At 49.0% G+C, this 13420-nt stretch overlaps 2 protein-coding genes across 2 annotated transcripts; one reads left to right on the top strand and one right to left on the bottom strand.

Moving 5' to 3' along the window:
- The first annotated feature begins 3353 nt into the window (after nucleotides 1-3353).
- LOC136529006 (protein HOTHEAD-like) lies at nucleotides 3354-5379 on the top strand. Its single transcript, XM_066522029.1, has 3 exons — nucleotides 3354-3441; nucleotides 3548-4599; nucleotides 4680-5379. Exons 1-3 carry the CDS (start codon nucleotides 3354-3356, stop codon nucleotides 5286-5288), a joined length of 1749 nt encoding a protein of 582 aa, XP_066378126.1. The 3' UTR covers nucleotides 5289-5379.
- Nucleotides 5380-5529: 150 nt separating this feature from the next.
- Nucleotides 5530-11988, bottom strand: LOC136528999 (phospholipase D gamma 1-like). Its single transcript, XM_066522018.1, has 10 exons — nucleotides 10254-11988; nucleotides 9575-9691; nucleotides 9124-9318; nucleotides 8103-8351; nucleotides 7931-7999; nucleotides 7698-7845; nucleotides 7405-7553; nucleotides 7129-7299; nucleotides 6399-6596; nucleotides 5530-6170 (listed from the first exon to the last, which is right to left on the bottom strand). The coding sequence occupies exons 1-10, from the start codon at nucleotides 11778-11780 to the stop codon at nucleotides 5877-5879; spliced, it is 3117 nt and encodes a 1038-aa protein (XP_066378115.1). The 5' UTR covers nucleotides 11781-11988; the 3' UTR covers nucleotides 5530-5876.
- Nucleotides 11989-13420: the final 1432 nt, after the last annotated feature.

Below are 13420 nucleotides of genomic sequence, written 5' to 3'. Positions count from 1 at the left end.
TAGTGTCCTTGATTTCTGATTTTGTCGGGTAAGTCTAGCTGAGTACCTTCTCGTACTCAGGGTTTATCTCCCACCTGTTGCAGATGACCAGTTCTACTTTGGTTGCTGCAAGTACTGCCTTCTCCCAGCTGGGGATGAAGACTAGACCGTTGGGCACGGTCTCTACTAGTTCTCGTACCTGATAATGCTTTTGTGGGACATGACTCAGCCTTGGCAATGTATTTGAAAATCATGATGTTTTGTACTAAACTATGTTGCTGCCGCACACTCAAACTTGGTTTGTAATATTCTATTTCAACTCTGATGGATGTAATCCGAATGCTACTTGTAAAATGTTGTAACAGATGATGTGTTGTGTTGAATCACTACGATCTTGGTTTGTATGTCGAGGGTTGGTTGAAATCCTTCGTGATTTCCGGACTACCGGGATTATGGGAGCTTAAGTACAGGAATTTGATCGCTTCGGTGATTGTTTTTGTACTTACGTTCTTATGATTTGGTCGGTTCTATTACATTTAGATTGATCGTACCAACACCAAGTACAGCAGCATGCATACCGTTTTCCATCAGCAAGGAGCAACCTCTTTGTTCCTGATAAGAAGAAAACAAAGAAACATCAGAACATACATAAATGTTAGCACCTGTGTCAACCCACCACTCAGGCGAGAGACAAACTAAAAAAACTGTAGGGAGATGATTACCGTACCCAGATCCTCCAGATTCACTAACAACCATGTTTGCGGTCTTCTTATGCTTATCCTTGCGGTCAGGGCACTCTTTTGCCCAATGGTCAGATGCACCGCAGATAAAGCAAAGACCCTTTTCTTTTTCCTTGCCCTTCTTCTTAAAAGTTGCAGCTTTAGGCTTGACTGCAGGCTTGTTTTTCTTCTTCCTCTGTGCGGCATGAAAGTTCTTTTGCACCAGATTGGCGCTAGAACCTTCCTCATGCGCTTTCTTGCCATGAGTGTCCTTTGCCCTAGCATTCTCCTCCACACCAAAAGTAGCAATGAGATCAATCACACTGAACACTTGCCTCCTGTGCTTTAGAGTAGTGGCAAAGCTCGACCAAGTAGGTGGCAGCTTAGCGATGATACCGCCGGCCATAAACTTGTCAGGCAACTCACACTCATTGTTCTGGAGTTCCTTTGCCAGCATCTGTATCTCATGAGCCTGCTCTACTACAGATTGGTCATCGACCATCTTGTAGTCATAGAACTTCTCCATGATGTACAGCTCAGTGCTAGCATTGGCAACACCGAACTTGGCCTCAAGTGCATCCCACATGTCCTTGCCGGTGTCCATATCCATATACACTTGCACCATGCTTTCAGCTAATATGCTGATGAGAGCCCCCTTGAACAAGTTATCTGTCTCATTGAACTTAATCTCCTCCTTGTGAGAGAAAGGAGGTTCAATGCGCTTTCTTTTGATCACGTGCTCACAACGCATACTAGTGAACCACAGCTTGGAACGGACACGCCACACTTTATAGTTGGATCCATCATCTTTCAATGGTGGTGGTTTTAGTGACGCAGCAAAACTAGCAGCCGAAAAAGACCTATCAAGTTTTTGGATTGTTGAATATTTGGTCAATTTACGACTTATATTAATCCATAAAAACGACTTAACCAATAGTAACAGTACCACTAACCATACTGTAACACCACCACTACTGCAAGTAGTATTTAACGGAGCAGCAACCAAGTACGCTATCAACCTATCAACGCTAACAGAAAAGCATATGAACAATAGCGCACAGTGGGATTAGGTTTATACCCTAGGGTGGGACTGCCGGTACCCGCGGACAGTGAGCCACCATCTTCTCCGTCGGTGGCATTGGTGCGGGCACCAGTCCTCCTCGTGTCCACCATGTTGCAGAGGAGGTCGCGCCGGGAAGCTTCTGCAGGTGCGGTGTCGGAGCAGTAGCACAGGACTCTCCCGTCAGGAAGCAGTAGCACCCGAACAGGAATCTGCAGAAGCGGAGATGGGGCAGTAGTCGCGGCGGCGGCGCGCGTGTGGCCTCCCGGTTCTCCCTCTCAACTTGTCTATGTGAGAGTCTTAAGACTCACTATTTAAGTTGAGAACCTTTTTAGTGAATTTCCCATGTGGTACTAATCACTTTTCCACTTAACAATAATTGTGGACCTTTGAAGTTTATTTGATTAATTAGAATAAATAATGGACCTGGCCCAAATTAATCTAACATCTTGTTCTTTAGGAAGTGCTCCATCCACTTCTTCGTAACACTGCTCATATGTTTCACCTTTGATTTCTCTGCCGGCTTCAGTAAGATCTTCCCATTTGTGCAGAAAGTTGGACATTTGAATAACCATTCAGTTGGTGATTTTACAAAAAAAAAATCTCAATCATTTTTAGCTAAGACAAAGTTAAGGAAAACAGGATCAACAGAATCTAGAGAAATTACAGATAACGAAGTTAGCATTCCCCTTCCATTTTCTTTGTTTCAGAACTACTCCTGTTTGGAGCCATAGCAAGCCATGAAAACTTTCAGCTTTAGAGGCATCACCTATAGATTGTTTTCGTAGACTTCATTCTTTTGCATACAACCCCTTTGAAGGTATTCCACCTGTACATTGATTTCGGGGAATATACTCCTTGTTTCTCTATTTTCTATGAAATTATGTCTTTCTCATCATTAACTACAACTTTCTGTAATTTTCCAACAGCCATTCCCATTCTGTAGCTTCCTCCATACCAAAACTTCTCACAAAATCAAAAATCCAATCTTCTCCACCCCAGCATTCCCTGACTAGAGCCTTTTTATTTCTGTAAATATGCATAAATTCTTTGTGTGTGTGTGTGTGTGTGGGGGGGGGGGGGGGGGGGGGGGGGGCGGCGGGGTAAGTGGAAGTGGAATGCATAAATTCTTGGGAAGGCAAGTTTTAACGGAATCTCCTCCGACCATACATCATCCCAAAATAAGGCGTTGTGGCCATATGTCCTGTAAAGCAAAGACGGGGAGGCCGAATCATAAATAGATTACAAATACTATATACCAGTTCACGTATGAAAAGCATGCACACGATACCTCTAAAATAACCTCAAGATTGGCAAGTAAACTCTCGTGCTTGCTGCTCACAACAAATTCGTCTGACGCTTATCGTCATCCAGCTCCGTTTAAAAAGCTCACCATCCCCCCAGCATGCTATGATGCAAACCATATCTGTCCTTTGTAAAATTATCGCCTCCTCGATTCCTCGCAGTCGCAGCTCATCTTTGCACCGTAGAACAACCGTGCAGTATTTATTTTATTTAAACATCTACTCTTGATCTACCCATGAGCTAACTTTTCTCCTATCTGATCACTGCTGTTGCTGAATTACCCTGCGAAAATGGCGCCTGGGCTTGCCAGCTCGGCCGCGCTGGGGGTTTTGGCCGTCGTTCTTGGCTCCTCGTGCCTCGTCGCGCTCTCGGAGGATGGTTCGTGCCGGACTGCATGCCGTGAATACGGTCATGCGTTTTTTCTTTTGGAATTTCTGCAGTTCTGCAACCTGTGAAGAATCAGCATGGTCATATGTATGTGCAGAACCACTGGAGAACCTGCGGTTCGTGCGCCACGCACAGGACGTGCCCCTGGTGTCGCAGTACAACTACATCGTCATCGGCGGCGGCACGGCAGGGTGCCCGCTGGCGGCGACGTTATCGGAGCACTCGCGCGTGCTGCTCCTCGAGCGCGGGGGCCTCCCGTACCTCAACATGTCCAACCAGCAGCACTTCACGGACGCGCTGGCGGACACGTCCCCGGCGTCGCCCGCGCAGCGGTTCATCTCCGAGGACGGCGTGGTGAACGCGCGGGCGCGGGTGCTGGGCGGCGGGAGCTGCCTCAACGCCGGGTTCTACACGCGGGCCAGCAACGACTACGTGCGCGCCGCCGGGTGGGACACCCGCCTCGTCAACTCGTCCTACCGCTGGGTGGAGCGCGCGCTCGTGTTCCGCCCCGACGTGCCCCCGTGGCAGGCCGCGCTCCGCGACGCGCTGCTCGAGGCCGGCGTCACGCCCGACAACGGCTTCACCTTCGACCACGTCCCGGGCACCAAGATCGGGGGCACCATCTTCGACAACAGCGGCCAGCGGCACACCGCCGCCGACTTCCTCCGCCACGCGCGACCCAGGGGGCTCACCGTGTTCCTCTACGCTACCGTCTCGAGGATCCTCTTCAGGCAGCAAGAGGGTGTGCCGTACCCTGTGGCGTACGGCGTGGTGTTCACGGACCCGCTCGGGGTGCAGCACCGGGTGTACCTCCGCGACGGCGCCAAGAACGAGGTGATCCTGTCCGCGGGGACGCTGGGGAGCCCGCAGCTGCTGATGCTGAGCGGCGTCGGCCCGCAGGCTCACCTGGAGGCGCACGGCATCCAGGTGCTGGTCGACCAGCCCATGGTCGGGCAGGGCGTGGCCGACAACCCGATGAACTCGGTGTTCATCCCGTCGCCGGTGCCCGTCACGCTCTCGCTCGTGCAGGTCGTCGGGATCACCCGCTCCGGCAGCTTCATAGAGGGCGTCAGCGGCTCCGAGTTCGGCATCCCCGTCTCCGAGGGCGCCCGCTGCCTAGCTCGCAACTTCGGCCTCTTCTCTCCTCAGGTGCGGTCGTCGTGCGAACCCCAGATGACAGCGTAACCGGAAATGTACTGACTACTGACGGACCGTACGTCGTGCGGCAGACCGGGCAGCTGGGCACGTTGCCGCCGAAGCAGAGAACCCCGGAGGCTCTGGAGCGCGCGGCGGAGGCGATGCGGCGGCTGGACAGGCGGGCGTTCCGGGGCGGCTTCATCCTGGAGAAGATCCTGGGCCCCGTGTCGTCGGGCCACATCGAGCTGCGGTCCGCCGACCCGCGCGCGAACCCGGCGGTGACGTTCAACTACTTCCAGGAGTCGGAGGACCTGGAGCGGTGCGTGCACGGCATCCAGACGATCGAGCGGGTGATCCAGTCCCGGGCCTTCGCCAACTTCACCTACGCCAACGCCTCCGTGGAGTCCATCTTCACCGACTCCGCCAACTTCCCCGTCAACCTCCTGCCGCGGCACGTCAACGACTCCCGGACGCCCGAGCAGTACTGCAGGGACACCGTCATGACCATCTGGCACTACCACGGCGGATGCCAGGTCGGCGCCGTCGTCGACGACGATTACCGGGTGTTCGGCGTGCAGCGGCTCAGGGTGATCGACAGCTCCACGTTCAAGTACTCCCCCGGGACCAACCCGCAGGCCACCGTCATGATGCTCGGAAGGTATATGGGTGTCAAAATTCAGGCCGAGAGGTGGAGGAAATGATCGAGAGCGTGGTTTCAAGTTTCAGCATGGTCTACGCTGTGATAATGAATATCAACACATAACTGGGTAACTGCTTTAGAGTAGGGTTTTATTTTTCTCTAGACATTTTTTAATCTCCTCTTTCTAGCTTCAGCTTGTTGATTCCAATCTTTCACACCCCTTGAGATGCATTGCTCAAGAAATAAGGAATTCACGATTTCATCAAAAAACCCCAAAAGGGGAAAACACTTCAAAATGCTCTGCAGGATCAATTTACACTCTAAACACTTACTTTCCGGGATTTACATGGAATATCTTGGCAGTTGGTCCAAATGTGATATTCCTGAACCTCTTTAATTTTTCTATACACAGGTACCCAATAAAGGTACAAATTGATTGCCTACTTATATGTACTAAGTGAATCGAGGAAAAAGAACAAGGGGAGAAAGCCCTATTAGCATTTCCCCTACTTGCCTGCAACCTGTAGTAGCTCTTGCAAAATCTTCACCCTATCTACGCTCTCAAGAAAGAGGATAAGCTAGTGCTCTATCTTTGATCTCCAGGGTCCCTCAGAGGCCATCAGACATTACTAAAATGCACAACTAAATTTTATATTGTGAGGTTCTCCTGGATGGCTGTAAATGAGCCACAGATGTTCCCACCCAAGTCTGGGAATGTTGTGCATCCTGGTAGTGGTTTCACCTTGCCTTTACGGTCGACGCTTACTGGATACTTCATGAGGTGGCCTCTCATCTCTGTCACCTCATCGGCAACAAACTGCTTCCAGTTCTCTTCCCCAAGATGCCGTACACGCCTCATGCATTCCAGGCTCTCCGGATAGCTGAAGTCTTCCTCAATGCTTCCAATATGCTCAGCCCATAAGGACATTCTGTAGCCATAAATCTACAAAGTGAAAATCAATCAATAGATTAAATTTAGTGTATGGCAAAAGGTTGCGTCGTGAAATCAATTGCACCCCTAACATGACAAACAGCTGAAACTAATGTATAGCCTCAGCAAAGCAGTAGCAGTGAGGACATGAAAGTACAAATAATTCCAAGTCCAATCTCATAACAGGAGCTTAGGGGCACAGCCCAGTTTTGTATGTCAGCTTGAGTAAAGGGGCAATACCTGTCCACGTGGGGCAGAAAGCTTATTAGCCCATGTATATTGTGGCTGATACGCTCCCATCGCAATCTCAGTGTCTCTTATTCCTTCCATGGATCTCTGGTTAATATTAGCCGATCCAATGATAACATACTCATCATCCACAATCATGCCTTTCGAATGTACATAGACCATGAATCTCCTATTTTTCCTAGCTTGTTCCTGAACATTAAATGCAAAATAAGCTTCCATACATGCCATATTCAGGAGAAGAACACAGCATGAAGAAAGTCAATTCCAAAACTGATTACATGAGGGCAAGTAATGTTTAGGTAACGGTTACAAGTTCAACATCCACAAGTAGCAACTTTTTGTAGAGCTAGTTCAGTATCCACAAGACACAATTTTTTGTCGAGCATCCACATGAGTAAGTCAAATCACTTCAGTCATTGACCAAGAATTTCTTTTCAAACAAAAACCTATATCCTTTAAGAATCATCATGATATGGGAATTCCCAGATGTTCAAAATCCAAATCTTAATGTTTTCACACTTCAACATACAGTCTAAAGGAACCATATCAGTACTTTGCCAAGAAAATGGAGATCTGTTGAGCAAAGTCCACCTAAAGGTCACACAACTCATATTCTTACCTACACTATTTAATACTTAACTGAAATGTTTTTTGCTGCAACAAATTAAAATTGCTCTCTAAGTCGGCATAATTTGTTGAACAAAAACAAGAAAGTAGTCACCTGAGGATTATTTGCTGTATTTGAAGCATTTGAAATGCTAGTGCTGTCAGCAACTTCACGATTGCCAAGACAGAAGAAGTTTAAATAATCCTGAGGCTCATACATATCATCCAGGCCTACTTCTTTCAAGGCCCTGTATATTGTCTCGTACATCATTTGCATGGTTTTGTTCTGCAGTGTAAATATAAAAAAGACGTGATTAAGCCATATGAAAACATATCATCTACAGGAACACATGAAACAAGAAATGAGCAATGATAGAACTGTGGATCTAACCTGCCAGTAAAGAATTCGTTGTGTTGCAGCACCAGTTGGATTACCCTCAGGCCACATAGGAACCACTATGTATGCAGAAAACCTTTCATTTGCCTTAATCTTGTTTGCAATTTTGAGAGCAATTTCAATTGGAATTAAATTGTTAGCCCCTGACATGTAGAAAAAGTTTTCAAGTGAGATGTGTAGTAAAAAGAGGAAAGGGGTAAAGGACTGTAGAATGTTTTTCTGGAAGAAACAATGTGCATTGTACTATATAGAAGAACGCAAAACAAAAGTTGACACTCATCATTTACCTAAATCCTTGTTTGAATCCCAATTAAATGAAGAACCAATGAAGTACTGATTCTCAATATAAATATAATGTTGGGCTGCCCGGATAGCATGGACATAAGCCGTATGTATGCTCATGTCAATAAGTACATTCTTTCCACAAACAAGATTCTGTTGGCCAAAGCAGAAGTGTTAGTCAACATCAAAATGGAAAATCCTACAAATATCGCATTGGTAGATGGTAGATAACAGTTACCTTCATGGTTGCTGCGCGTGGATCCTTTGGAAATCCCTTGGCAGAGTTTGAATCAATAGACCGGAACACCTGAATTCCAAAGTAAAAGAAAATTCAGTGCTTGCAAGGCAAAATAGCACAAAGGGATAGAAGTTGGTTTTCCTTTTCAACTATATAGGAATGTTATAAACACCTGAACATGCCATGTCTCTGGATCATTGTCGCTAAAATATATTGCATCATTTATGTTTATAATATCTGGTATTCTTTCAATACTGAGCTGAGCATCGTCGTACGATTTTGCCAACTTTTTAATCCCATGGCGTTTGGCCGCTTTTAACCAACGCTCCTGAAAGTTTTGTAGAACATCATAAGCAGCTGGACCATCGATCTTAGAATGCAAGTCATGCCACGGTTCCCTTGGACCACGAGCATCAACTGTCTGCAAAATAATGAGAAGAATTGTATTCAGGATCAGCACAGATTTTTTTTCTCGAACATGCAGGAGAGCTGCATATCATTGTATTAATAGAAGAAGAGAGTCATACATAGACCCAAACCCACACACACAAACACCCACTACTAAAAGGAAACTAAATCACCGGTTAAAAGCAAAAGGACGACCCGACCGCTACATCAGTCCTCTAGACTGCTCCTCCGGCAGTGAGCAGGGAGATCCCCTTGGCTCCTGCCAGGCTCCACCAATGGGCCTCTTACCTTGCCAAAGCCAGCATCATAAATCATAATAACATTTGGGGTTGCGCCATTGAAAACGCAATCATTTCTGTGCCGCCAGATGCTCCAGGCTCCCAAAATGACTAGAGAATTCATACCCTTCCTCAAATCTCCACTAGCAGAATTATCAACTTTTCTCCACCATCCAAGGATTGGTCAGTAGGTTGTGGAGCAAATGATGCAAAACCAAAATGCAACAGGAAGGAGAACCAAAAATCTCTTGAGAATACACAGCCCACAAAGAAAATTAGGCAAGCGCTAATATTTTTTCCTATGCTAGAAAATGGCAAAGAACTATGTTCAGTATTGCCACAAAGAAAAGACAGAGAATAGGGCAATGTTAATATTAGTTATTCTTATGCTAAAATATTTTCCTTTTGATAAACTAAGAACAAAATATCATAAAAGGTTCCTACATTTTCAGTATTAAGAAATTCTAGGAATCATTACATAAGAAATTGCACAGAAACGAGACTTACATTAAAGTTTGGATTATAATAATCCTCCTTGTGCTCATTCTGAAGAGTCCGAAACAGAGGATGCCAAGGTGTATCATATCGCCCGCCACATAAATCAAGTCCTCCAACAAAAGCAACTATCTTTCTCATATAGTTGCCAGCATCAGCATCCACAATAACTGTTTTCTGATGATGAGTAAAAATGGTTCCTGTTTCCTGGTCCACACAGTCTTCTTACATAAATAGATGGCACTCAAGAAACACAATGCAAACAGGGGCAACAGCGACACCGCGGGACAGGGGCGGCGGCGGGGGCGGGGGGTCGTTGGCCCCAACTATGCTTGGTGTACACAAGTACACGTATGGTAAAGATTGATGTAATACTTTGTGACAAAAAACAAATATGAACCATCACGAATGGTAAATTTGTACGACATCATCGTCACTGTTGACATTTGAGAATAGAGATAACCTGCTGTTTCACCCAGCTGTGGCGTTTCCCAGCAGATCGTGGGCACAGCAACACTTGGACTGAAGAATGCTTGAAAAATCTGCGTGTCTCCTCATCTCGTGTGCCCATGAAACCATCCTATGTATGAAACTTTCATAAACATGATGCACTCGATTCTTAAACATCATGAAATATGTGAAAAGCATGTTATCAAATGTCTAGTGAATAAGCTACCAAACTACCCATGGAGAATTTAGTAAAACTAATTTGATGTTATAGATGTTGGCGCATTTTTCTATAAACTTGGATAAAGTTAGAGAAAGCTGAACTGAACTATAATTTAGAATGGATGTAATATATCATAGGGAAGCTGGACACTACATTGATGAATATCCACTTAATACTATACAGTACAGATGACAACTAGTATTTCTGCAAATCATTTACTTGAACACCACAGAAACAAATATAAAGGTTACATCATAGTTTGCTCAATGCCATAAAGTTTAATCATGAAATTGGTGTACCGATTCCAATAACAGAGAAATATCATTGGTGCTACCATGCAGCTAATTTGAAAAGACACCTAATAAGTAATTAACATTAAAATCATTAAAGTTTCTAGACACAAAATTATGTCTTTTGTAGCATGAAGACCTTAAAGCAGCATATTTTCAACTTGATAGATAATAATACATACCAACTTATATCCAAGAATGCTCCTTGATGTAGGATCATCCCAAACAAGCAGCAGCACACGCACCCCTTCCTGTGACTTCATCTTCAACAGGTCCCCAAGTGATGGAGCTTGAGTGCCATCTCTCACGAGGTGGATTGTGTGGAAAACAGACCACCCCACGATGTAAATCAACTTGCTTGCCTGGCATATGGCATCATAGATATCACGCCAGCACTGCCCGTGCTGGTAGCGCAGCCCATTGCCAAGCCATATGTCTGGGAGACAACCATCAGGCACATGCGCGTCTTGATACAGGGTCACTCTCATGCCGCGCCTAAGCGGGAAGTAAGTATGAGGTACGCCAAGACTGTCTGGACCAGCAATGACGCCATGGTGGTACATTGTGAGCTGAGCGACGGGGATGTACTGTATCGACAAATGTAGTACAGCTCCTGGAGCACATGGCTTGCCATTGGGCTCAAGGACGGGGTAGACACCCTGAATCCTTTCCCCTGTCAGAAGCTTCTCAGCGGGAATGGACACAACACCGATGATCTGAGCACCGAAGACATCACTGTCCTTGACAACAAACTGGACTTCGGCAGCCTCATGCCCGACGGGCACCAAGAAGTTCTGTGACCAGACTGGATTCTCACAGTTGGGGATGACATAGGTCCGCGCGACGGTGGCATAGGAGACCTGAACGGTGACATAGGGGTCGCTGGTCATGGACGCGCTGGACATCTTGCTGCCGACAGCGCTGGTGATGTGCGGGCCGAGGAGCTCGCCGACCCTCTTGGAGAACATATCCTTATTAGGCAAGTGCCGGGCGTCGTGCACCCAGATGTCGAGGCTGCCGTGGAGCAGCACCACCTTGAGCGATGCCCTGAAGCTGCTGCCGTGCTGCGACCCTCCCGCGGCCGCGCCGTAGGGCACCATCTGCATCCCGCCTCCGTGCTGCGACCCTCCGGCGGCCGCGCCATAGGGCACCACCTGCATCCCGCCGCCGTGGCTGCTCCCATCGCCCGAGAAGGGGGTGGAGGGCGGGGGCACGGAGGGCGACGACGCGTAGTCGTGACGGTCGGAGAGGCGCATGGAGGCGAGGACATCCTCGATGGGGTACGACGGCGCGGAGGGCGCCGGCGACGGGGGTTCGGGCGCGGAGGCGTGCTGGTGGTGGAAGCTGGAGCTGGGAGAGAACCCCGGGCTGGGGCTGGGGCTAGGGTTGGTGCTCGGGTAGGAGGATGGGTAGGGGTCGTACCCGTGGCCGTAAGGCGATGGATGCGGCGGCGGCGGGTAGGCGTGGTACTGCGGCGGCGGCGGGTACGCCTGGAGCGGGCCGGAGTGGTACTGCTGCGGCGGCGGGGGCGGGGCGGGGGCATAGCTCGGGAAGGATGGAGACGGAGAGAGGTATGGCGCGGCAGACGACGGCGGCGGCGCAGGCGGGTACTGGTACCCGTAAGGATACAGCTGCGCCTGCGCCTGCGGGTACGGGTATTGGTACGGCGGGTAGTGCGGCGGGTGGCCGCCGTTGTTGCCGTTCTCCATCGCCGCCCGGGCGCCTGCTTCCTTGGTTGCTCTCAACACGGCTCCGCTTTCGATTGATCTCTCCCTGTGGTGGTGTGGTCCGAAATTGAAACGGCCAGAGAGGCCGGAGGTGGAAGAGTCGTGGGTGGCGGGTGGCGACCGCGACCACGACGGTGGCTGCGGGAACGAATTGAAAAAAAATGGATGTTGAACTTTGGAATCGGGGATGGGATCGGAAGAAGCAGGACGGTGGTTGGCCGGAACCGGCCCGCCGATTTCGTTCCGCCACCACTGCGGCTGCGGCCGTATGGATTTGGACGCTGACCACTTCAGACGGATCACCGCCTCGGTCCTAACGTTGAAGGCACCTTCGCGTCGTGGCGCCGTGTGTGTGTGAGTCTTCTCCGTCAGGTTGAAAGGCACGTGTCAGAGAAGGGAGAGACTTGTTGCTGGCCAGGCAGGCACGCTACGAACGAACAAGATGACGTGTCGGGATACTCCATTTCTTTAATTTTCCTTGTGATGAAAAGGCAGAATCTATCCGTACTGTAAGCAAAAGGCGCTACGGGATGTCATTTTTCTGAAACGAGTAGCTAGCCCTGGATAACGAGCCGGCTCGTTCTGGCTCGTTAAGATAACGAGCTAGCTCGGCTCGGCTCGTTATCCTAACGAGCCAGAAAGCCAACTCGGCTCGGCTCGTTAAAAGCTCGAGCTGGCTCGTTAAGCTCGCGAGCCAGATATAAAAAATACACAAAATATAATATTTGCATTTATCTAAAGTTTGAGAATAATAATAATACAAAAGAAATGCATCTAGACCAGTTACCAGTCAATTTATAGGGTCTAGACCAGTTACCAGTCAATTGTAAAGTACAAGACATAAAGTAATACAAAAACTAATACAAGTTTTGATACTTTTTTTCCTGGAAGCTTGGCTCGTTTAGCTTGCGAGCGGCTCGCGAGCTGGCTCGAGTTGGCTCGTTATAGCTAACGAGCTAAAATCTTGGCTCGGCTCGGCTCGTTATCATAACGAGCCGAGCCGGGCTGAGTCGAGCCAGCCACGAGCCGAGCGAGCTAACGAGCTTCGAGTTTTTCGTCCAGCCTGGAGTAGCGCTCCGTGTTCTATTCTACCAGGAACCTGCTTGCGGGACAACGATTCCTGCAAGGTTGTTGTAAAAAAAACGATTCCTGCAAGGTGGAGAAGCCCACACGGCACGAATGGCTCGATCCATGCACCGCGTAGATTGCTGTGTACTATACGGCATACGCTATTACGCTATTGCCAATTTGGGATGAACGAGTTGGCAATCCCACTCCAACTCGCACTCAGCCCACTTCCCTGGTTCCGTCCGCTCCCACGCACCCTCTCCCCCTCGCTCGCTCTTCTCCGTGACGCTCCCCCGCACCTGCTCCCCTCCGCGCCGCTTTCCTGTCCGCTCTCTGCACCGTCGCGGGACGGAGGACACCGCGCCCGCGTGCCCACGAGCTCGCAGTGCGCCCCCGCCCGCCGGTGCTCCCTTCCTCCCTCCGTCCCTCGCCCACCGTGACCTCCATGCACCCCCACTGTCCCTGCGACCCGGCTCCTACACCCCACCGGAGACGAAGACGACGGCGGTGGCTCCGACGAGGTAGGTGGCGGAGGGATCTGGATCTGAGGCCTG

This window comes from Miscanthus floridulus, chromosome 2 (assembly GCF_019320115.1).
Source record: "Miscanthus floridulus cultivar M001 chromosome 2, ASM1932011v1, whole genome shotgun sequence".
Taxonomy (NCBI): Eukaryota; Viridiplantae; Streptophyta; class Magnoliopsida; order Poales; family Poaceae; genus Miscanthus; species Miscanthus floridulus.
The sequence above is the reverse complement of the archived record's forward strand: the minus strand, read 5'-3'. Positions and strand labels throughout refer to the sequence as shown.